The 25,838-nt window shown below is 44.5% G+C and overlaps 1 protein-coding gene across 1 annotated transcript in view; it reads left to right on the top strand.

Moving 5' to 3' along the window:
• The first annotated feature begins 335 nt into the window (after window positions 1-335).
• Window positions 336-25,838, top strand: part of kcnk10a (potassium channel, subfamily K, member 10a) — a 43,601-nt gene continuing 18,098 nt past the window's right edge. The window contains exons 1-2 of the mRNA XM_037537426.1: window positions 336-949; window positions 5,427-5,809. Coding sequence (XP_037393323.1) covers window positions 892-949; window positions 5,427-5,809 — 441 coding nt within the window. The 5' untranslated portion in view covers window positions 336-891. The remainder of the gene's footprint in view (window positions 950-5,426; window positions 5,810-25,838) is intronic.

The raw sequence follows: 25,838 nt of genomic DNA, 5'->3' as shown, positions 1-25,838 counted from the left end.
CGCTGTCATAACAGGCATACACACTGACCACTGACTGACCCTCCTAATCTCTTTGCCTGCACCATCTATTCCTCTCTTCTCAGACACATCAAACTGCTGCTCTACAAACCTGTTAGAACATTGACATTGATCTAAACCCCATTAAAACAACGTGGATTAATAACAGCGAGACAGTAACTGGCAGCTACTCCCTGAAAAGCAACAGATGAAGGATCTCAGTTGTTCTGCTTGTGTTTTAAAAACCAGACACCAGCATTACTGTCTAAACATTTCTGCTCAGTCCTCCTGCTAAAGTGCATCATTCTGTGAAGAGCGGATGTCTGACGAACGTGTAAATGATTCTGCTGAAGGTGAATCGAATGTAAACACCGTGAAGGTGTTATGTAAGGGGGAACATCACGTTTACCACACCCCCACACACCCCCCCTTCCCCGGAAGGAGCCCACAGCAGCCTCCTTCATCATCCTCACTGCAGCTGTGGTCTTTACGAGACACTGACCAGTCAGGAATGTCATGAAGAGGGAGCTTTTCGCCAATCCTCCTGAACCTGCAGAGCTCTAGAGCTGCTGGAGATCCCTCTGCCCTGACAGCTCTCCGCCAGTAGGCGTATGGGCAGCAGATGGAGGGGATATGAAGGGCTGAGGCGAGCCAAAACCTGACCACTGAAGCTCCATTGTGTAACGCACTCCAGTACCGCAGCCTGCTGGAGAGCCTGGACGATGTAGAACCCGGAGGAACTTCTCTTTCGAGAGACGCTGCATCGCAGCAGCAATGAAGCTCCCAGTCTGGGCTTTCTCAGCAGCCGCGAGCGAGTGCCTGCTGCGTTAGCGACTGGCGCATTTTAGCGATTTTTAAACTCGTTGTCGAGCGCATTTTTTCTCCCATCTGAAGATGAAATTTCCAACGGAAAACCCCAGGAAGCCAGGGACCAACCTCGGACCACCTCCAGGTGGGTAGAGCGCGCGTGCATTAAACATGCCCCGTGGTAACGAGTTAATCGATCTGTGCCGCAAATGTACATTTTACTACTAAACGCAAGCGGTGCGTGAGGCTGCCTTTGATCGCGCTTTCACCCAAATATGCGCGTCCGTTCGTGCTGCATGGGCTGTAGCCGCGTGGGCAGAAGTTTTGTATGGGCATCGTGTTCCTCATCACGCTCCAGCTGGCACGGTGGGCACGAAAAGTCCACGCGCAAACAGCGCCGTGCAAACGAGCCAAACATGTTCACACAAACCGACCGTTGCTATTCAAGTGTGTGTGTGTGTGTGTGTGTGTGTGTGTGTGTGTGTGTGTTGGGAAGAACCAAGGCTGATGTTCACATTTTCCTGTCCATTTTTTGTTCCATTCTGGCGCGAGGCATTTAAGGAGGAACGGACAATTCTCAACCAAGAGGCCAAAACCTGAGCTTTGTTCCTGGCGCCTACAGACCAAACAGCGCCAGTTCGACCTGCGCTGTAGAGCTGCTGGTGTCAGAACACGAGCGGACGCTCCTGCTCCTTACGCAGCGTTACGGGTGCTGCATGATGAACAGCCACATTACCTCACGGCTCTGTGCGCGAGGGAGGGGTTGGGGTAGCCCCTCAGATCATCCTAACCATACACGACAGCCAGTAAATGTGTCCAAACACGGGCTGCAGAGCTCCGCTAGTTTATTGCAGAGCACCCGTTTGCGGGAATCTGCGTTTCTCACGCGAGCCGCACATCCATCAGCCACGACAGCGCGTCCACATAGCACGACTGCAGATGATGCAAGCAGCATCATGTGGAAGTCACGATGTATATTCTTCACGTTCAGCTCTGGCATTAACGCGCGTGCTTTCTTTCATTGCTGAATCTGTTTTGCGCATGTTTACAATACAAATTACAGCACTGACGCAACAGGGAGCAAAATCTGGGCTCGTGCAGCGCGAAGAAATCCCACTTTAGGGCACTGCAGCGCGAGACAACACCAACAAAAGATGCTATTCAGCAGGCAGAGAGTGCTGCAGGCTGCAAACATCCCGGATTACTCTTAGTGCAGTTCGCTGTAGACAGGTCCATCTCTAAACACGCACTCTTAACAAAGACGGCTGGAACCACGACCACTCAGAAAGCATTTGCATACCTATTTTTTTTTTCCCATGGTGATATGGTTGTTCAGATCCATGGAGAACGTGTGGGTTCTGTATAGCACCAAAAAGGGGTTCTTCTGTTGATATAAGCTTGATAATGTACCAATAGAAGAACCTTTTTGGTGCTACAAAGAACTTTCTTTCAAAAAAAGTTCCATACAGGCCAAACACAACACATTCTCCATCAATCTGGAGAACGGTTCTACCATGGAAAGAACCGTTAAAGCGTGCAGAGGGTTCTTTGAGTGTTCATGGTTCTATACACACTCATCGTCTCTACTAAAGAGCCCTTGATGAACCATCTTTTTAAGAGTGTAGGGATGGCATGACATCACTTTTTCTCTCCAGTACTGATGCTGATATAAAGGGATGAGTCTGGCAGAAAATCTCAAACTCGGAAGCTCAAACAGTTTTTGGAAAATGCTTCTTTCTCTCAGCCACTAGAACTGCATCCAGGTCTCAGTAAGTTGGTGCAAACTCACCAATGTGCTTTAGAGCGCAGTATGACTTACTGTAACTGGATTTAGAATAAAAGCTTATAATAAACATGAAAATGAATGAGGATCTTCTGGTTGTTGCTTCCAGTTGTTTGCAGCATTACAGCTCTGCTTCACAGTGTTTGGACTTCGTGCTCCACTAGCTGATCCACATCTATGGATCTTCTGTTATAGACTGAACAAGCTGGTGGATGTAAAATATTACCTAGATTTGCACTCCAGCCTCCGTTAGTGTTTTCAGGGTGCATTTATATGTGTAGTTTGGTTCTTTCAGTCCAGAATAAAGCAGAAAATGTACAAATCAAATCAAATTTATTTGTAGCGCTTCGTACAACGAATGTTGTCGCAAAGCAGCTTCAGAGAATTCCAGAAAAGACAGAGTTTTAACAAGAAGTGTAAAACCCCCAGGTGAGCAAGCCAGGGGGCAACAGTGGCCAGGAGAACCTCCCTCAGAGCTGAGGAAGAAACCTTAGGAGGAACCAGGCTCACCAGGGGGACCCGTCCTCCTCTGGTCAGACTACCTACAGAGTTATTATATTACTAATATTAATAGCAGTAATATTAGTAGTAGGAATAGCTGGGAGTCTATAAAAACGTCAGTGTAGGGTGGGCAGCTGGTCCAGGGCAGGTGGTGGCAGCTGGGGCATTTCAGCATTTACACTGTCGCATTTCAGCACAAACATTCTTAAATGGTAGAGTGAGCATCACACTGAACACTCTCTCTACCATATAACATCACGATCTCTTTTTCCCTTAGAATTAAACAGGCTGTTTTGGTTACTGCGGCTTTAAAACTGACACATGTAAATTAGCTCTGTTCTGATTGGCTGTTCTGTATTGCATCTCATTCAAAAAACAGTCCAGGCTGAAACACTCGTTATAACTTCACCTTAAGTGTGGTGTTGTAGGCTTTAGGCATGGTTCTTCAAATTGGGTTTATTTCATTGTAACCAAACCTGCACAGTGTGGAGATGCACTCAGCCACCCCATCAGATCAGTGTGCTTGCAGGGTTCTGCTGCAGGCATTCAGCTTTAATGGGTTTTCAGACAGCTCATAACATCATTAGACACTCAGTGCCTTCTCTGCACATCTGCAGCAAAGAAATGGATACCTAAGACCTGAGATCCTTTATTTTGAAGCTCAAATGCTAGACATGAGCTGATAGAACAATTTTATTTAATTATATTTGTCCAACTCTTTATTATGGTTTATGACATCATCGTAATATTGATCATTTTCCAGTCCGTCTTTAACTCTTATATTCATCAGGCTGTTTTTATTATTATGATATATGTTTAAGAGTTCTGTTCTGATTGCTTATGTCACTGGAAAAGCTGTCTGGGTAAACACTGTATAAATTTGCATGAGTGGGTGGGGCTAAACTTCTATAAACTGAATAGGCAGATGCATGTAAATAAGCTGACTTTGAAGTTGCAAAAACAGTTAGTTCTAGGATTTTTTCAGATTATTTTTAGTTGTATAATAAAGGCAACATATAATAACATGCCCAATAATGTAACACAGCATTTTAACTGATAATGTATTGCATTAATAATACAAAATGTAATATCATATTACATTATTAAAACTATAAAATCTTCAGTTTAACTTTGTTTAATATTTGAGACCTTATTAGATCATTGAGAAGAACAGAAGGTACCGCTGTTAGCCCTCCGGTTCAGTTCAGGTTAAATATGACTTTTTTTCTTTGATGTAAATATAATTTCTTTCATTTGAAGACTTTGGAAAAGGCTAGATGTGTTACATCCTCCATGTTGAAAAAAAAAATCAGCAAAAATATCAACTTACAAATATTTATTTACAATAATATAAAAATGTATTTCACATAACCAACCTGAATATGTAGTAAATTACTGATAATTTAATAATGTATTGATTTATTAACATTATCACTTAATACTGGGTTCTATTTGCCATTTAATGTATAATAAACATATAGTGAATACTTGAAAATTCATTGAAATCTACTCTGTAAATAAACAGCATATGATACTAAACTCATAGCAACTCAAGAGGTTTATAAATGGCATTCATTAATGTTCAAAGCACTTCAAATGAGCTCCTTATTAAATTTGAATGTATGGATATTGTACGGAAGTCATGCACAGACTCAAGTAATGCATATTAATGTGAAATGTCATTATTGTAGGTTTAATCGTGAATACTTTTTGGATGATGATAAAGGCATTATAACAGATGCATATGAATATATTGAAGACTGTCATGTGTAGCATTCATATTATGAAAAGGAGGAAGGAAAGTTTTAATGTATTCATGAACACAAAGTTTACTGTAAGCATTACTGGCAGTGTTTCCATTCAATTACATTGTACACAATGTATTTCATGAATGATTTAAAATGATCATGTGACTGTAATAGAGTGTTACTGTACAGTTCATCAATATGCCACGAATGCTCAATGTATATGTTATAGATTCTTGCAGCGGCACTTTGCATTGCTTTGGCTTATGTTTGCCCTTTTTTCTAAGTTGCTCTGGATGAAAGCATCTGCTAGATGACTACATGGAAATGTCTATGCAATATACTCAAAGGGCCATGATGTTTTTACACCAACACATCTCATGTTTACCCTGACTCAACATCTACCACACTGCACTGAAGCACAGAAAGCTAGTCTTACAAACGCTTAGGATGGGAAGTATCCTCCTCATCCGACGTGGCTCCCCGCCTTATGGTTTTTCTCTCCATGGAGTTCATGGATTTGATGCTCAGTCTCAGTTTCTCAGTGTCACTGCAGCCACATTTCTAACTACCTCTGTTTGTCTCTTCTGCAGTGGCAGTGCAGACCAACCTGGTTCCACCGAAGAAGGTCCAGCCAGGGATGCTGCAGTCCAGCCTGGTGCAGGCCAGCGTGGCCACCATGCAGAACCCAATGGGCTGCGCCGTACCTCGTCTGTCAGTGTCTCGGCCGGCCAGCATGGTGGCCAGCATGGAGGCGGTGGCCGACGGCTCAGCACTGCTGACCGTCATGAAATGGAAGACAGTGCTGGCCGTGTTTGTGGTGGTGGTGGCCTATCTAGTCGCTGGTGGCCTGGCTTTCCGAGCACTGGAGCAGCCGTTCGAGAGTAACCAGAAGGACACCATCACTGCAGAGAAGGCCGCCTTTCTGCAGAAGCATCCTTGCGTCACGCCCGTTGAGCTGGAGGAGCTCATCAAGGTAATTAAACTCTCTGGGGGCCTCATTCTTAGGCTGTGGTCATTAGGAGTGTAAAAATGCGTTGTGATGCATTGATCTGTAAGTGGCAATTTAACTGCATGTTAGAATTTAACTGTAGCTGGACAGAGTAATATCCAATAAAGTATAAAATCATGTTTCTCCAAAACAAATTTCTCAACCTCCTTTGAAATGTAAACTTTAAAGCTTGAGGTATTGTTTTCTACATTTAACTAAAATGAAACAGTTACATTTGTGTTTTTGGAGTATTTTTAAGAACAATTCTGAATTGTAGCCAAACAGTTAAACCAAACTGTGGTGAAAATTAAGATTAGTGATGCATTTATCATTTTCTCAGAAATGATCAGGTCAGATCAGGTCAGAAAATTACACCCTACATAATAGGAAAGTCTGGAGGGTTCTCGTTAGACAAAACGTCCTCTGGGGTCTCAGGTCCAGGCTAACACAAGAACCTCATCGATCTGCTGCTCATCTGAGCTCCATACTAAATGACATTGCAGATAAAAATAGGTATCTGGTGGTGTGACAGAACCAAATCCTGGCACATGAGTAGCGTGTGTAGACTGATTGTTAGGGTACCAGCAGTGTGTTTGGTCTGGTTATTGGTGTAGATATGGTGTGTTTGGTCTTGCTGGTGTAAAGAAAGCTTTTTCAGTCTGCCTGTTGGTGTAGAGGACATGTGTTTGTTCTGGCTGTTGGTGTAGAGGACATGTGTTTGGTCTGGCTGTTGGTGTAGAGGACATGTGTTTGGTCTGGCTGTTGGTGTAGAGGACATGTGTTTGGTCTGGCTGTTGGTGTAGAGGACATGTGTTTGGTCTGGCTGTTGGTGTAGAGGACATGTGTTTGGTCTGGCTGTTGGTGTAGAGGACATGTGTTTGGTCTGGCTGTTGGTGTAGAGGACATGTGTTTGGTCTGGCTGTTGGTGTAGAGGAAACGTGTTTGGTCTGGCTGTTGGTGTAGAGGACATGTGTTTGGTCTGGCTGTTGGTGTAGAAGACATGTGTTTGGTCTGGCTGTTGGTGTAGAGGAAACGTGTTTGGTCTGCCTGTTGGTGTAGAGGAAATGTGTTTGGTCTGGCTGTTGGTGTAGAGGAAACGTGTTTGGTCTGGCTGTTGGTGTAGAGGAAACGTGTTTGGTCTGGCTGTTGGTGTAGAGGAAACGTGTTTGGTCTGGCTGTTGGTGTAGAGGAATTGTGTTTGGTCTGGCTGTTGGTGTAGAGGAATTGTGTTTGGTCTGGCTGTTGGTGTAGAGGAATTGTGTTTGGTCTGGCTGTTGGTGTAGAGGAAATGTGTTTGGTCTGGCTGTTGGTGTAGAGGACATGTGTTTGGTCTGGCTGTTGGTGTAGGGGAAACGTGTTTGGTCTGGCTGTTGGTGTAGAGGAAATGTGTTTGGTCTGGCTGTTGGTGTAGAGGAAATGTGTTTGGTCTGGCTGTTGGTGTAGAGGAAACGTGTTTGGTCTGGTTGTTGGTGTAGAGGACATGTGTTTGGTCTGGTTGTTGGTGTAGAGGAATTGTGTTTGGTCTGGCTGTTGGTGTAGAGGAAACGTGTTTGGTCTGGCTGTTGGTGTAGGGGAATTGTGTTTGGTCTGGCTGTTGGTGTAGAGGAAACGTGTTTGGTCTGGCTGTTGGTGTAGGGGAATTGTGTTTGGTCTGGCTGTTGGTGTAGAGGAAACGTGTTTGGTCTGGCTGTTGGTGTAGGGGAATTGTGTTTGGTCTGGCTGTTGGTGTAGAGGAAATGTGTTTGGTCTGGCTGTTGGTGTAGAGGACATGTGTTTGGTCTGGCTGTTGGTGTAGAGACAGTATGTTTGGTCTGGCTGTTGGTGTAGAGGAATTGTGTTTGGTCTGGCTGTTGGTGTAGAGGAAACGTGTTTGGTCTGGCTGTTGGTGTAGAGGAATTGTGTTTGGTCTGGCTGTTGGTGTAGGGGAATTGTGTTTGGTCTGGCTGTTGGTGTAGAGGAAACGTGTTTGGTCTGACTGTTGGTGTAGGGGAATTGTGTTTGGTCTGGCTGTTGGTGTAGAGGAAACGTGTTTGGTCTGGCTGTTGGTGTAGGGGAATTGTGTTTGGTCTGGCTGTTGGTGTAGAGGAAATGTGTTTGGTCTGGCTGTTGGTGTAGAGGACATGTGTTTGGTCTGGCTGTTGGTGTAGAGACAGTATGTTTGGTCTGGCTGTTGGTGTAGAGGAATTGTGTTTGGTCTGGCTGTTGGTGTAGAGGAAACGTGTTTGGTCTGGCTGTTGGTGTAGAGGAATTGTGTTTGGTCTGGCTGTTGGTGTAGAGGACATGTGTTTGGTCTGGCTGTTGGTGTAGAGGAAATGTGTTTGGTCTGGTTGTTGGTGTAGAGGACATGTGTTTGGTCTGGTTGTTGGTGTAGAGGAATTGTGTTTGGTCTGGCTGTTGGTGTAGAGGACATGTGTTTGGTCTGGCTGTTGGTGTAGGGGAATTGTGTTTGGTCTGGCTGTTGGTGTAGAGGAAACGTGTTTGGTCTGGCTGTTGGTGTAGGGGAATTGTGTTTGGTCTGGCTGTTGGTGTAGAGGAAATGTGTTTGGTCTGGCTGTTGGTGTAGAGGACATGTGTTTGGTCTGGCTGTTGGTGTAGAGACAGTATGTTTGGTCTGGCTGTTGGTGTAGAGGAATTGTGTTTGGTCTGGCTGTTGGTGTAGAGGAAACGTGTTTGGTCTGGCTGTTGGTGTAGAGGAATTGTGTTTGGTCTGGCTGTTGGTGTAGAGGACATGTGTTTGGTCTGGCTGTTGGTGTAGAGGAAATGTGTTTGGTCTGGTTGTTGGTGTAGAGGACATGTGTTTGGTCTGGTTGTTGGTGTAGAGGAATTGTGTTTGGTCTGGCTGTTGGTGTAGAGGACATGTGTTTGGTCTGGCTGTTGGTGTAGGGGAATTGTGTTTGGTCTGGCTGTTGGTGTAGAGGAAACGTGTTTGGTCTGGCTGTTGGTGTAGGGGAATTGTGTTTGGTCTGGCTGTTGGTGTAGAGGACATGTGTTTGGTCTGGCTGTTGGTGTAGAGACAGTATGTTTGGTCTGGCTGTTGGTGTAGAGGAATTGTGTTTGGTCTGGCTGTTGGTGTAGAGGACATGTGTTTGGTCTGGCTGTTGGTGTAGAGGACATGTGTTTGGTCTGGCTGTTGGTGTAGAGGACATGTGTTTGGTCTGGCTGTTGGTGTAGAGGAATTGTGTTTGGTCTGGCTGTTGGTGTAGAGGAAACGTGTTTGGTCTGGCTGTTGGTGTAGAGGAATTGTGTTTGGTCTGGCTGTTGGTGTAGAGGAATTGTGTTTGGTCTGGCTGTTGGTGTAGAGGAAACGTGTTTGGTCTGGCTGTTGGTGTAGAGGAAACGTGTTTGGTCTGGCTGTTGGTGTAGGGGAATTGTGTTTGGTCTGGCTGTTGGTGTAGAGGACATGTGTTTGGTCTGGCTGTTGGTGTAGAGACAGTATGTTTGGTCTGGCTGTTGGTGTAGAGGAATTGTGTTTGGTCTGGCTGTTGGTGTAGAGGAAACGTGTTTGGTCTGGCTGTTGGTGTAGGGGAATTGTGTTTGGTCTGGCTGTTGGTGTAGAGGAAATGTGTTTGGTCTGGCTGTTGGTGTAGAGGACATGTGTTTGGTCTGGCTGTTGGTGTAGAGACAGTATGTTTGGTCTGGCTGTTGGTGTAGAGGAATTGTGTTTGGTCTGGCTGTTGGTGTAGAGGAAACGTGTTTGGTCTGGCTGTTGGTGTAGAGGAATTGTGTTTGGTCTGGCTGTTGGTGTAGAGGACATGTGTTTGGTCTGGCTGTTGGTGTAGAGGAAATGTGTTTGGTCTGGTTGTTGGTGTAGAGGACATGTGTTTGGTCTGGTTGTTGGTGTAGAGGAATTGTGTTTGGTCTGGCTGTTGGTGTAGAGGACATGTGTTTGGTCTGGCTGTTGGTGTAGGGGAATTGTGTTTGGTCTGGCTGTTGGTGTAGAGGAAACGTGTTTGGTCTGGCTGTTGGTGTAGGGGAATTGTGTTTGGTCTGGCTGTTGGTGTAGAGGACATGTGTTTGGTCTGGCTGTTGGTGTAGAGACAGTATGTTTGGTCTGGCTGTTGGTGTAGAGGAATTGTGTTTGGTCTGGCTGTTGGTGTAGAGGACATGTGTTTGGTCTGGCTGTTGGTGTAGAGGACATGTGTTTGGTCTGGCTGTTGGTGTAGAGGACATGTGTTTGGTCTGGCTGTTGGTGTAGAGGAATTGTGTTTGGTCTGGCTGTTGGTGTAGAGGAAACGTGTTTGGTCTGGCTGTTGGTGTAGAGGAATTGTGTTTGGTCTGGCTGTTGGTGTAGAGGAATTGTGTTTGGTCTGGCTGTTGGTGTAGAGGAAACGTGTTTGGTCTGGCTGTTGGTGTAGAGGAAACGTGTTTGGTCTGGCTGTTGGTGTAGGGGAATTGTGTTTGGTCTGGCTGTTGGTGTAGAGGACATGTGTTTGGTCTGGCTGTTGGTGTAGAGACAGTATGTTTGGTCTGGCTGTTGGTGTAGAGGAATTGTGTTTGGTCTGGCTGTTGGTGTAGAGGACATGTGTTTGGTCTGGCTGTTGGTGTAGAGGACATGTGTTTGGTCTGGCTGTTGGTGTAGAGGACATGTGTTTGGTCTGGCTGTTGGTGTAGAGGAATTGTGTTTGGTCTGGCTGTTGGTGTAGAGGAATTGTGTTTGGTCTGGCTGTTGGTGTAGAGGAATTGTGTTTGGTCTGGCTGTTGGTGTAGAGGAAACGTGTTTGGTCTGGCTGTTGGTGTAGAGGAAACGTGTTTGGTCTGGCTGTTGGTGTAGAGGAATTGTGTTTGGTCTGGCTGTTGGTTTAGAGACAGTATGTTTGGCCTGGTTCTTGGTGTAAAGCCAATATTTTTGGTCCAGTTGTTGGTGTAAAGGCACTGTGTTTGGTCTGGTTGTGTATGTAGAGACAGTGAGTTTGGTCTTGTTGTTGGGGTAGAGACAATGTGTTTGGTCAGATTGTCAAGACTAGGGTGTTTTGTCAGACGGCAATAATTGAGTTGGCATGTTTGGTCTGATGGTCAGACAGTCTGGAAAAACTGCAGAAAGCCAGCCACAGGCACCAACACAGCTAATATTTACTGTTGTCAGTGTGTCTGTATGTGTTGAATGTTTGGTTAGGAACCTGAAGAACATTTATCTGGGTGGACCGCTGCCATAAAAGAATCACTGTTGGCTTAAAGAGTTTCCACATACTGTAAAGTTTGTTAAAAGAATTGTTATAGAGCCTTTTTTATTATGACTTTAAACTTGTACTTCTCCCTTGCGCCACCCTTTTGCCATGCCCCTCCCTTGTCACTAGTTCATAGCCATCCTCCTCTCCTTATTACTCCCAAGAGTATATTTTTGTCTTGAGTTTGCTTGGCGGTTTTCTTTGGTGAATAGTGGATTCCTTCATGGGTCTTAAGCTTTTGTTTTCTTGATTTGATATGTTCTTTTTTGTCTCATTCTTTGTTTTCTTTGCTTTTGTGGATTCCTTTTGTTTTCTTTATTAATTACGATAAAAATCTTGGTCTTGCACTTGTATCCAGCCTCTTCATCTCCTTCTGCATTACATCACAACACTGGACACTATACTAAACAGCATCGACATTACACTTTTCCTTTTTCCTGTCTAATATTAATGAAAGAAAAGATCACTGGATATCTTAACGTTAGTGTCGACCTCCACAGTTTTGACTACGTTCTAATACACTTTAGCATCTACTGCTGGCGGACACTGTTGGGTATCATATCAAGTCGTCATGCAGGTAATCAGAGAAGAATACCTTGTAGACCTTGCTCTTCTTTGAAAAAGGAAAACTGCTCTACCAACAAGCAACACCTTTTCTTTTTGCAAAAATAAGGTAAATAAATGAATGACGGCATAAAATGAGTCCCCTAAATTCCACCACCACTATAATGTTTTCCCTTCAATAGCCCTGTTCAAGTGGAATTAGTATTACCTGGGTATCTGCTGTAATTTGAATAGAGAAAAGCTCCAGGATTTTTATCCAGGATGAATCCACCGTGTCTGTAGATGTTACAAGTCTGCTTAGTAATAATTCCAGACCAAATTGCCTCCTGTAATTCTCCAAACTCCGACCTTCCTCAGTATCAGCAGTCCTGCACCAATCAACATCTCAGTAATGTAATAACAAAACCAGCTAATAATAAATGGCTGAGGTTGACTTTTTGGAGATTTGCCAGCTTCTTGTTCAAGTTTTCCTGTTAAGTGGTGCAGCATTTTTCTTATTCACACCAATTTCTGATTCACTGGCTTCTTGTTTCAGAACAGTCGTGGGCTGGAGGTCAGGGAACCAGCCCTGTGACCGGAAGGTTGCCGGTTTGATCCCCTCGGCTGACAGTCCATGACTGAAGTGTCCTTGAGTAAGGCACCTAACCCCCAATTGCTCCCTGGGCGCCGTGGATAGGGCTGCCCACTGCTCCGGGCAAGTGTCCTCACTGCCCCCTAGTGTGCGTGTTCACTAGTGTGTATGTGGTGTTTCACTTCATGGATGGATTAAATGCAGAGGTTTAATTCTACAGTGTACAAACACAGAGACAAATGGTTGTTAATTCAAAATTCAATTCAATAACCATTGCACCATTTAAGGTGGAACGGGAAAATTCAAACACAGGCTGGTGAATAAAGGCCGACCTCGGCTTTGCAGAAAACCCTTTCTTTTCTTTTCTTTTCTTTTGAAGACGAGGCCATCAGCTAAAATAGAGCTTAGTTTGACCCTAAATCTTCAAATTCATGACAAGAACACTGAAATCCACATTTTTGGTGACAGACAAATTACAAGGAGACAGAAAATGAAATTTTTGAAGGTTCCTCTGTGAAAGCAGTGCATTTTCAGTCCTGTTGGATGGCATTTGTTCAAATGAATGAACCCACTTTACCCACTCTAATGCTAGTCAATATGCCAGTTAGCCACATAGCATGTTATTGATTAGAGGTGTGGTGCCTATCTCACAATGCTGGCATAAATTGAATGTTTTGATCTAGGCTATTTGGTGTAACTTGGGGAAAATACAGGGATCCTTTATCTCGTATGAATCATTCAGTCAAATCACACACCGATTGCAATTCTGGAAGTTCTCTGCTAAAACTAATCCTACTTGAATAGGGCTTTAGATGACTTCCGCAGTGGAAGAAAAGGGACTATATTCCATCTGCAACTACATGCTGGTGACCGACACCATCAGCCTCCCATGGCATTATAGCAATAACATTATTAAACATCTGACCATCAACAGCTTACTGATCCTTAATGGCCAGCAACCAGCCTCCAGTGCAGAGAAAATGATAGCTTGATTCCTGTAAGGCAGGTATTGATTTTTGTCTCCCTCACTCTTGGCTGGAGTGTAGACACTTGTGACACAGGGAAGCTCTTGAAGTAAAGCCAGCATCTCAGATTTAGCAGCAGGATTGGAAGCCGGCGTTTCTTATTTATGGACGTGTTGATTAATGCGGTGTAGTAGCCTGTGCCCATCAGCGGAACATAGAGAGGGTCTCCACTCTGAGGTGACAAACACAGCATGACACCCCTCCTCACTTCACAGTAATTAGAAAAAGGTGGAAGACTTGTAGCCCTGAGGATGAAAGAACGCTCACTGTCTGCTGCTTGGCTTTGCTTCTGACTGCACTCGTAAAGGCCTGTTTTTGTGCCTCGCGTTTCAGCACCTCCTGTTTTGCTGGCTCCAGGCTTTTCAAGCTCCAGCGGTTGTGGCTTCTCGTAAAACTGATGCCCAAGTTCTCTGACCTGCCAGTTATTGAACTCGGTGCTGCAGCAGATGAAAAAAAAGAAGAAAAAAAGAAGAACATGCCGCAGAGCTAGAGCAACCCAACGATGACAAAAAGACACTACCTGACACATTTAAACGCATCATAAGAAAGCGATTTTTATTTTTACAACAAAACAGATCCACCTCCGCACACCACTTCAGAGCCGTTTATATCAGGTGCTCGCAGCCAAAGTTGTAAAAGGGAGTCAAGGATGTCACTGTCAGCTTCCCAGAGCTGATGCACTCAGGTGATTCATCTCACTGGACGGAAACCGCAGAGGTGTTTATTTATTTTGTTTTTCCAGGCATCGTTTATCCGAGTAAACATGGCACCATCATGCAGCAGATCAATTGTCAATCAGCGCAAACGCTCTGCAGCATCAGGGACAACAGTAAAGCCTGAGAAGCACAAATCTTCATCCAGAGGTCATAAGACAGGGCACCTTCGTCTCAACAACAAGCAACAGTACAGTTAATGCAGAGTTGGTGAAGAACCTTCCCAAACATTTCTGTGGTCTACAAGCTAAACTAGGGGCAACTGTGCCATAGATGTTTCCCCAAGAAGCCTTAAAATATATGATTCTCTAAAATCTTAAAATCCCATTGTCTGCTAGCTGGGCTGTGTGTGTGAAACCGAACCGATCAGCCAGCAGAATTACATTTAAGAAGGTAAGACAAAGTTAACAAGGTCAGCTAACTGCTAACAGTGATGTGCTTAAGAAGGTGAACTAGTCAGCAGAGTTAGGGTTGAAATGGTAAGCCAGCTAGATAACAAAGTTGTGTACATTTACATTTACATTTACAGCATTTAGCAGACGCTCTGATCCAGAGCGACTTACAAGAAGTACTTTGTCAATCTAGAGAAAGTATCTTTGCTAGTTACCAGTAGCTTAGAGAGAAAGACGGTCCTGAGCTCAGATACTGATAGAAACACAGTCACTGATACAGAGAGAAAAGGAGCAGAGCTGAACACAGAACTCTGTGCCATTCAATGCAATACAATAACAATAAGATACAATACAATAAATAAAATAAGTGCAGTTTATAACTCAGTGGTCATTTAAGTGCTGTGTAAAGAGACGGTCTTCAGTCTGCGTTTGAAGACAGTGAGAGACTCGGCTGTTCGGACAGCCAGTGGGAGTTCATTCCCCCACCTGGGCTCCAGTACAGAGAACGTTCTCCACGCTGGTCTTCCGTGCACCTTGAGGGACGGCGGGTCAAGCCGAGCTGCACTCGAAGCTCAAAGGGCTCGTGGTCCAGTTCGAGATTTTACCGTGTACTAAGTTGTGTTGGTAAAGACTAACTAACCAGGTTAACTAACATTAATAAGCATAATTTTAGCTTATTAACGCAAAACTTTACAGTCAACTCAGTTTTGTTTTTTTTTATGTTTTGTTTTTCATTGTTCTCACTTTCTTGGGTTGTTGTCAGGGCTGAGTGAAATCAATTAAAGCAGCCGCAGAGTTAAGGCCTAACTGCTAAAGCTAACTCAAAGCATGTTTTGTCAGATTGTGACAGATTATATTTAATTGACAAATTACTTAAATGGTCCACTTCAGAAAATAAGCATTCCTTTTTATGAGAATATTTGAGAACTTGCTGACCGCTGTATTTAGGACCATTCTCATGAACCTCTGTTTTCTGTGGAGAGCTTTTATGAATTAAGGTCCTGACCATCGCTATTGTTTGTATTTCTGTGAAGCACAACACTACAGTGTTTCAACTGCTGCTAAACACAGCAGCACTGTGGGTCATTAGATAAAGGATTTTCAAACGGCGTCCCTCAAGTAATGTAACTCAAAGATTTGGACTTGGCTGGCTGAGTCTGCCACGCCCGGACAGTTACAGATTCAGTCTCAGGGAGCACTTAATGAATAATTGATTCACCAACAGCTGAGCTGAAGACTTCATTTACTCTGCCATCGCTTTAAACAGCTAATTATCACTGCATATATCAAAGAAGCTTCTGCTGCCCAGCTGGACGAATCAGACCACCGAGAAACACGCAAAGGGTTCTTTGGGTGATGCAGTAGAGGAAACAGTTTTGGTTCTCAAAAGAATCAAGTTTGAAAGAGAAGAACAATCTAATAATATTGATTATTAATTATTATTAATATTAATTATTGATAAGGTTCCAAACAGTTTGTGACTACTAGTATGCTAGATTACGTTAGTCTGATGGTGACGCGGCCCTTTTCGGACTAGCCTCATAGAGGAGGATGCCTAGATTGAACATCACCGCACTTGAAAGTTGTTGTCACATAAGAAAAGTAGAAACAAATGAATCAAAAACGAAAAGGTTGACATACAAAGAAAGCACAATGAATTTAGGAACAATGTTAAGGAAAATTGTGAATATTCAGTATATGTTTGATTTAATTTGGATATTTAAGTCCTTCAGGGTCAGACAAATCATTCTAGAGGTGCCATAGAAAAATCTGATGGAAATTCATATTTTCTAACTGACACTTTGGTTTGGTAGCTTAAATACAAGAAATAGAGTAAATGTTTAAGGATTCAGGACTGGCTGCTGCTGAGAAAGTGATCAGACAGCTGAGCGAGTGCGGCACTGAATATCAGCAAATACGGTTCAGTCTTCGGCTTTTAAGTCCCAGAAGCTAAAAGAAACATTCAGCAGTTTTTACTGGCCAAATTTCATGAATACAACGGTCTAATTTAACCACTATTAATACAGCGCTGGCTGACCATCAGAAATACGGCGTTGGTGACTCGCCGACTGACCATCAGAAATACGGCGTTGTTTACTCGCCGACTGACCATCAGAAATACGGCGTTGGTGACTCGCCGACTGACCTTCAGAAATACGCCATTGTTAACTCGCAGACTGACCATCAGAAATACGGCGCTGTTAACTCGCCGACTGACCATCAGAAATACGGCGTTGTTAACTCGCCGACTGACCATCAGAAATACGGCGCTGTTGACTCGCCGACTGACCATCAGAAATACGGCGTTGTTAACTCGCCGACTGACCATCAGAAATACGGCGCTGTTAACTCGCCGACTGACCATCAGAAATACGGCGTTGTTGACTCGCCGACTGACCATCAGAAATACGGCGTTGTTTACTCGCCGACTGACCATCAGAAATACGGCGTTGTTTACTCGCCGACTGACCATCAGAAATACGCCGTTGTTAACTCGCCGACTGACCATCAGAAATACGGCGTTGTTAACTCGCCGACTGACCATCAGAAATACGGCGTTGTTAACTCGCAGACTGACCATCAGAAATACGCCGTTGTTAACTCGCCGACTGACCATCAGAAATACGGCGTTGTTTACTCGCCGACTGACCATCAGAAATACGGCGTTGTTAACTCGCCGACTGACCATCAGAAATACGGCGTTGTTAACTCGCAGACTGACCATCAGAAATACGGCGTTGTTTACTCGCCGACTGACCATCAGAAATACGGCGTTGTTAACTCGCAGACTGACCATCAGAAATACGGCGTTGTTTACTCGCCGACTGACCATCAGAAATACGGCGTTGTTAACTCGCCGACTGACCATCAGAAATACGCCGTTATTGACTCGCCGACTGACCATCAGAAATACGGCGTTGTTTACTCGCAGACTGACTTTCAGAAATACGGCGTTGTTTACTCGCCGACTGACCATCAGAAATACGGCGTTGTTAACTCGCCGACTGACCATCAGAAATACGGCGTTGTTTACTCGCCGACTGACCATCAGAAATACGGCGTGGTTTACTCGCCGACTGACCATCAGAAATAGGCCGTTGTTTACTCGCCGACTGACCATCAGAAATACGGCGTTGTTTACTCGCCGACTGACCATCAGAAATACGGCGTTGTTTACTCGCCGACTGACCATCAGAAATACGGCGTTGTTAACTCGCAGACTGACTTTCAGAAATACGCCGTTGTTTACTCGCCGACTGACCATCAGAAATACGGCGTTGTTAACTCGCAGACTGACCATCAGAAATACGGCGTTGTTTACTCGCAGACTGACTTTCAGAAATACGGCGTTGTTTACTCGCCGACTGACCATCAGAAATACGGCGTTGTTTACTCGCCGACTGACCATCAGAAATACGGCGTTGTTTACTCGCAGAGTGACTTTCAGAAATACGCCGTTGTTTACTCGCCGACTGACCATCAGAAATACGGCGTTGTTAACTCGCAGACTGACCATCAGAAATACGGCGTTGTTTACTCGCAGACTGACTTTCAGAAATACGGCGTTGTTAACTCGCAGACTGACCATCAGAAATACGGCGTTGTTTACTCGCCGACTGACCATCAGAAATACGGCGTTGTTAACTCGCAGACTGACCATCAGAAATATGGCGTTGTTAACTCGCAGACTGACCATCAGAAATACGCCGTTGTTTACTCGCCGACTGACCATCAGAAATACGGCGTTGTTAACTCGCAGACTGACCATCAGAAATACGGCGTTGTTAACTCGCAGACTGACCATCAGAAATACGGCGTTGTTTACTCGCAGACTGACCATCAGAAATACGGCGTTGTTTACTCGCAGACTGACCATCAGAAATACGGCGTTGTTTACTCGCCGACTGACCATCAGAAATACGGCGTTGTTTACTCGCAGAGTGACTTTCAGAAATACGGCGTTGTTTACTCGCAGACTGACTTTCAGAAATACGCCGTTGTTTACTCGCCGACTGACCATCAGAAATACGGCGTTGTTAACTCGCAGACTGACCATCAGAAATACGGCGTTGTTTACTCGCAGACTGACTTTCAGAAATACAGCGTTGTTAACTCGCCGACTGACCATCAGAAATACGGCGTTGTTAACTCGCAGACTGACCATCAGAAATACGGCGTTGTTTACTCGCAGACTGACTTTCAGAAATACAGCGTTGTTAACTCGCAGACTGACCATCAGAAATACGGCGTTGTTTACTCGCCGACTGACCATCAGAAATACGGCGTTGTTAACTCGCAGACTGACCATCAGAAATACGGCGTTGTTAACTCGCAGACTGACCATCAGAAATACGCCGTTGTTTACTCGCCGACTGACCATCAGAAATACGGCGTTGTTAACTCGCAGACTGACCATCAGAAATACGGCGTTGTTTACTCGCAGACTGACCATCAGAAATACGGCGCTGTTAACTCGCAGACTGACCATCAGAAATACGCCGTTGGTGACTCGCTGACTGAAAAGTTTATAAAATATTCAATAGATAACAGTAAACAGTGATAACAAGCAATCTGAATGTTTAAATCAGCTCACAGAAATACTTTTAATGAAATAATGCACAATCAAAAGGAAGAACGAATAATGAAGACAGTATGAGGGATGCAGGTTCAGGAAGCGCGCAAGGTGACCGTCCTCCATGTGTGTTTTTGTTAATTAGCGTAGCTGTGAACAGCGATCCACTGCTGAGGAGTCTGGGAGTGTTTTGGCCCAGTACCGAAGGCAGAAATATGGTTCAGGTATTTCACTTTTGTGGAATAAACATCCTTCACTATAAAGGCATGACTTCAAGATGACAAAACAAGTTAAAGAAAAGCTTAAATTATGCTCACTTCAAATTTTATTTTTTTCTACTAGCATAGATTTTAAAGTTCGGTGTTCTAAAGACGTAATTTTTCTCATACTGTAAATCTCAGTTCACCCTCTGTCTGAAACACTAGAGCTAGAGCTCCTGTGTCTTTAGGCCCTGTCTGCTGATGAACCCAGTGTGCTCCGATTGGTCAGCTCAGCCACTCTGTTGTGATTTGTCACCTGCCCCTCCACGTTCCCCCCCTGTCTTGCAGTCCACAGACTGACCCTTCTCTCCTGAGCAGCTGTAAACTCTGCTGTGGCTGTTTCTCCAGTGGCGTCGGTTCTGCTGTATCAGTTTGATCAATAGTCGATCCTGAAATTCAGGTCAGCATCTTCTACACATGCTATAGCACTAAAGACATGCTTCCTCCTTCAGTAGCCGCTGTGCGCTGTGTGAGGGCTTCGCCCGTAAGGCGGCTGGGAAGGACGGTAGGAGACCGCGTCATCTTGTAACAGAGGAAAAGGGCTGGAATTCCGATGAGGCACTTCAGGCAGCTGAGAAAATGTGTTTCTCCATCGGGAATGAACTGTGAGCTTTGTGACTCTGCAGAATGTTTAAATGCAGAAAAAGCCACAACACAGTAAAGGAGACAGAAAAAACAGAAAAGCATAATACGTCCCCTTCTTAAACCTATTCACTCTAGTCTGAAGCGTATCGCCACAGCAGGCATGAGAAATGTTTCTGAATTATTTTGTTCTCACCTTTGATGACTCAGTGCATTAAAGTTATGTTAGAAGTTAAAGTGTGATAAGTGGTGATGTGAGTAGGGAATGAAACACCAAACGCAACTATTAAGACCAAGACTGTATTATGTGACTAACAAGAACAACAGTAGCTTTACATACTGGCAACAACCTCAGGCCAAAACAACAAACAAACCCACACTGACTGTACAACACAAACGACCTTCCCTACAGCCAATCACAAAGAAACAAAAGACAGTGTTCAACCTCCCTCCCTTTACAGATCTTACAGAAACATCCTCATCATTGACCACAGCTGTAGCTTCAGATTCAAACACTGGAGCGCTGATAAAGAGCCGAAGGTTTGAAGCAAGGGTGGATAGCAACGACTGCTAAGAAAATTCTGCAGCAGTTGAGATTGGTTGACTGGAATGATGCATAAAGATTTTGCCTAGCCATGACACGATGGCTGCACTCACAGTCACAGCTTAATTAAATAATCTACCCTTATATTCAAAGTTTTAAACCCTTGTTCTTCACCAAGCAGGTGAAGACGTTTCAGCTGGGACAAACACTGGTGGGGAACAAATATCAAATGGCATGCCAGGAATATTTGTGTAGAAGTCACAGAAAAAAGGCTATTTTAATGGGATGTTTCAGATTATTAGAGCGCACACAGCAGAAAGTCCAATCGGTTTGTGCTGAAGAACGTAACAGTGGAGGGAAATCTTTCACTGACCTGAGACCACAGCGCATTCCATGCATCAGTGACTTTTTTCATAAAATAAAGTCAGTAAAATTAGTGACGTACAGTGAAATACATCTACTGCCACTGTGAATCATCACCGGAGTAGCTGTTAGAGGCCGCAGTGCCCTGTTATGTAATCCTCATTTACATCCTCAGCTATGCAATTCAATAACCGAGTTGATTCCTACTGATATGAAGAAAGGCAAGGTAGTAAGCCTGCAAGGCACAGAGTGCAGCGCATCAAAGATATATCTCCGCTTCACAAGGAGGACAAAACAACACCCAACACGGAACAGCTGGACAGATACTGTTTACTAATGATTTTTTGAGCTTTTACATTACATTACATTACATTTAGCAGACGCTTTTATCCAAAGCGACTTACAAATAATGAGGTACATAGAACAAACATAGTCAGGCCTTAAAGGAGGCCATGGGGTAAAAGCGGGGTAGAGAAGGGAAGGAGGGCAGAAGGAGATGAGGTTGGTAGTGGTTAGATTGCAGGAGGCGATTAGAGCAAGTGCTCCCTGAAGAGCTCCGTCTTCAGGAGTTTCTTAAACACAGCGAGGGACGCCGCTGCTCTGACAGCGGAAGGTAGCTTGTTCCACCATTGGGGAAGCAAGTATGAGAACACAGTCTCGATTGCTTTGTGTGAATGTTTGGCAAAGCTAAGCGACGTTCATCGCAGCGGCCGGGCGGTGCTGTAAGCCTTTAGGAGCGAGTGCAGGTAGGAAGGAGCCTGCTCTGTTAACACCTTGTAGGCAATCGTAAGAGTTTTAAATTTGATACGAGCAGTAACCGGTAACCAGTGGAGCTCAATGAGCAGTGGGGTGACATGCGCCCGTTTTGGTTGGTTAAAGACCAGACGTGCTGCAGCGTTCTGAACCATCTTCAGTGGTTTTACAGCACAGGCCGGGAGGCCCGTCAGTATGGCATTGCAGTAGTCGAGGCGTGAGATGACCACTGCTTGTACCGGAGTGCAGAGTTGGGTGGCTCGTTGTGTTAGAAACGGCCGTATCTGTCTGATGTTGTACAGCGCAAAGCGGCAGGACCGAGCCACCGAGGCAACATGGTGCGTAAAGGAGAGGAGCTTAAAAGAAACTTTTTAATCATTTTGAGAGAATATTTAAGAGAAACACAATGTTTGTTGTATACAGGTGTGCAAGTAGTAATACTCTTATCACACTGGTAAAGCTTGGTTGAAAAAAAAGGGATAGGTCTATCTACATAGAGAACATAGGAAAAGGATTCAGTCAGGATTCATTTCTCTGTGGTACCTGGGTAGATACAGCTGAGCTGCTCTGAGGACTTCTGGACTGGAGCCGGACTGAAGGCCTCGCAAATCAGATTGAAAACCAACAAGTGACAGATGGTCTAATTTACAATGGGTGCAGTTTTGTGAGTACAGAAATCTTCTGGAGGTTCTAGATATGTTACAAGCTTCAGATCAAGCATATAGAATGATTTTACAAGCTTCAAATTTCTGTGTTAAAAAGCATATGAGTCACATCCAGAGTTATGGGGCTATGAAGAGAGGCTGAGATGCATGCCATCTGTCTCTCACCATGTTGATCTGATGGATTCATGTGTCCGTCTACATTCTGTGTGGAACTGACCAATTATGTAAGGGTCCAGCCTGCGCCGCCTGCTGCCAGCAGAGGACGACAGCGGCGAGGAGCCATGGACTAATCAGGTTCACTCCGTACACCTGCGGGCTCCTCTACTTAAAGGCTACGGCAAACGGCAGCGTTTGTCACAGCTTTGTAGAGAGGTGACCGGTACGGTACTTAGTCTTTGAAAAGAAAATAAATTTTAAAAACTGCCCCAAAACCAAATAAGAAAGAAATTGCCCCAAAAAAATGAAAAGAGAGAACAAAAAACAGGGCTGGGAAAAAAAGATTAATTGCCCCCAAATTACTCACAAAAAAATTAAAAATAAAAAACATCCAAGCCATACAGCAGGTGTTTGCTCTGAGTCTACCTTCCCATCATTCTTACAGGGGAAGTGAATTTTGTTTCCTCCTTTTATTTCACCTTCCTAGTTCAGCCTTTGTTTGAGCACGCTGCTTTGGCCGTTTCTTTTTGTTTGCCGTTTTTCCTGCCTCTCCATTTCCACCTTCCTTGTGGTGCTTTGCCCGTCGTCACCTGTGTGTCCAAGTGGCACAGCGGTAGTTCCACGGGCTGCTGATCAATGCGGCGGAAGTTCAAACCTGGGTCTGGGTCGCCTCATTTGAAGCATCAAACGCACACTTCATAGCCCCTATACGTCTCCTTACTCCTTTCTTTTCAGTTCTGCACTTGGGTCCACCTCCCCACCATATCAAATGGACCCTCAGGAAATCAGTGAATACTGAACCATCACGCTGGAAACCCTTCAATATTCATCCAGTCCACATTGGAGACACGTGAAAAGGCGTGCAGAGAGTTTACGGCTGCTGAAGTTGATCCAGTGGTTTTGGAAAGTGATGATGAAGATAATGGAGCATTTTGATATGAAAAATATAGAATCATGTTACATGAAGAGCCTTTAGAGGAGAATTTAAAAAGATATGAGCAAATTAAGAAGAAGCCCTCAGAGGGTTAAACTCAGAATTCCAGTTTGCCATGTTAGTTGCTCCACTCTGCCTTGTTGTGAGTGCACAGTAAGGGTGGGGAGTGTCCAGTGAACCAGAGCAGAAATAACATGAGGCAGATCTGGTCTGTCTAGTCACACATATGAATGCATATTTTTAAAAGGGTCAACTCCGTCAGTGTGCCAGACTGTCCTGAAGGAAAGCTCGCCCAGCTTCCTCATTAGAGCTGATCTTCCCTCTGAAACTCCTTCGGTCGCTCGGCTGCTGAATCTGTCCACTGTTATTCCATCTCCACAGATCTGTGTCCTCAGCAATGTTCAAGCCTTTCTTATCCTCTAAAGCTTCTGGCTGTTTTTACAGTGGACCAAACACACCTGACCTCGACAGCAGTGATTGATACACTGCTTACCAAGTGGCGCAGCGGTAATTCCGATTAGTACAGTGGCACGCACTCCGTGGCCCCTACACATTTGCTCACTCCCCATTTATTTCACTGGCTTCAATAGCACCATTTAATCATAATAATAAAAATAATAAGGAGAAGAAGAAGAAGGAGACCCATCCCCCCCCACCCCTACCGCTTAGCTATACCCTTCCATTATGAGTGCTCATGTCTAGGGGTAGGGTGTCCCGCTTGTTGTTGAGATAGAGAGGCAGTTGTCCAAACAGAGGTTTTTCAGAGATACGCTCCAAAAGGAGTATTATGAGGAAAACTAAATAAATAAATAAAAATAGCAAGAAGGCTGCACAAACGACCAAAGAAACCCACAAGTCTGAGAATTTTCACCATTAAAAATGATGGTAACCATTAGATTTCCGTAGTTTAATGTTGGTCTGGTGTGTTATGATCCTCTTCTTCATAACAAGCATTAAAAAATCACCATTTGTGTGTTTATCTCGGTAGCTAGCTAAATTTGAACGGGAACATTTGCACAAGAAGCTGGTGAAGAAGTGACCTTGGCTTCATATCACTGATGAATTAGGGGTGGGCAATAACAAATAACTGTCCCTCTTCAAAGGCGTATGATGCCCTAAATGCCACTAAAGCCCAGCTGTTGAACTTTACCCTCCTCTGCTATCACTGCAGGCTGGCAGGCCTACAAAGCGCCGCTACTAGCTTGTTAAAGAAGTAATGAGGGTCCTTCTCTTGCATAAAGGAAGATTCCCACTAGTACACCTTATGACTTAGTTCCGAGGGGCAAGGAGACACTCAAAACACGGGGTAGGGGCAAAAATAAGAAAAGGGGATTGGGCTGAAGAGCAGCTTGTGTGTTACCATTTAAATATAGAAATGTAGTTTAGCGTGCTTCACAGAAAGTATGCAGAGCAAGCATAAAAGAACCCGAAAAGCATAAATGAAACAAAAAGAAAAAGTGAAAAGGAAAGGAAAGCTCAAAATAATGTTTTCATCTGTCAGCAGAAGCACTCTGATGGATCTGAACTGGAGCATAAAAACAGAACGCTGTCTCTCCACTTGTCTTCTGTTTTACTGCTTAAACGTCCAGCCTTTCATCCCATTTGGACACCGTGCAAGCAATAAATCATATAAAGCTTTACAAACTAACAGCAACTTTGGAAACCAATTCTTGCAGAGCCAGCTGAGCAGTGCAGTGACGAAGAATGGAGAAACGGTCTGTTAGTGTATCGCGTATTTACACCCACCATCCGTGGGGATCTCAGGGTTGTGGCCATGTACAGAGGCTCTCTGAGCGCGCCATACACCACCCGGCTGTAAAATAATAGCTGGCGTCTGAAATCTGGAACCAAACTTTGTTCTTCAAACCAGCTCACTAGACATCCAAGTACAGAGTTTTAAAAAGAAATGCTTGTTACTTTTTTTTTTTAACTGTGTTTATTTAAAGCATTTGTATTTATTTTAATGATAAATTGTGATTTTACAAGCAAAAAACACACTTACAGCCAAGATAAATGGTTTTATACTATGTGCTAAGCAAACTGCTTAGTAGTTTTTGCACATCCTCTAGACTTAAACATCAGCTTTTCCTTCAGTTTTAGTGCACAACCTCTATTCATTTAACATATAAGCTACAGACATAGTACACACGACGGCACGGTGGCACGGTGGGTGGCGCTGTCGCCTCACAGCAAGGAGGGCCTGGGTTCGATTCCCTGGCCGGGTGACCGGGGTCCTCTCTGTGTGGAGTTTGCATGTTCTCCCCGTGTCTGCGTGGGTTTCCTCTGGGTTCTCCGGTTTCCTCCCACAGTCCAAAGACATGCAGTCAGGCCAGTTGGACATGCTAAATTGCCCCTGGGTGTGAGTGACTGACTGTCTGTGTCTGTCTGTCTGCCCTGCGATGGACTGGCGACCTGTCCAGGGTGTATCCTGCCTTCCGCCCGATGACCGCTGGGATAGGCTCCAGCACCCCCCCCGCGATCCTGACGGTGAAGCGGCTTAGAAAATGGGTGGATGGATGGACATAGTACACACATCAGAACACTCAGCAGACCCTGTCCTTACTGATCGGCACTTCATTCAGCTGTGACCAACAATCAGCCAGCAGTCCAGCCCCAAAAACCAATCAGAATTCACTTGCTACCATTAAATTAAATCTTTGCATTTCAGCGTTAATTTAAATTATAAAAATCATTATAACAGTTATTATAACTCATGGAAGTAAACATGGCACTCGGTTTGTGATTAAAAGTAAA

This window comes from Pygocentrus nattereri, chromosome 4 (assembly GCF_015220715.1).
Source record: "Pygocentrus nattereri isolate fPygNat1 chromosome 4, fPygNat1.pri, whole genome shotgun sequence".
NCBI classification, from domain to species: domain Eukaryota; kingdom Metazoa; phylum Chordata; class Actinopteri; order Characiformes; family Serrasalmidae; genus Pygocentrus; species Pygocentrus nattereri.
Note: the sequence above shows the minus strand (reverse complement) of the source record. Positions and strands in the feature narration are given on the sequence as shown.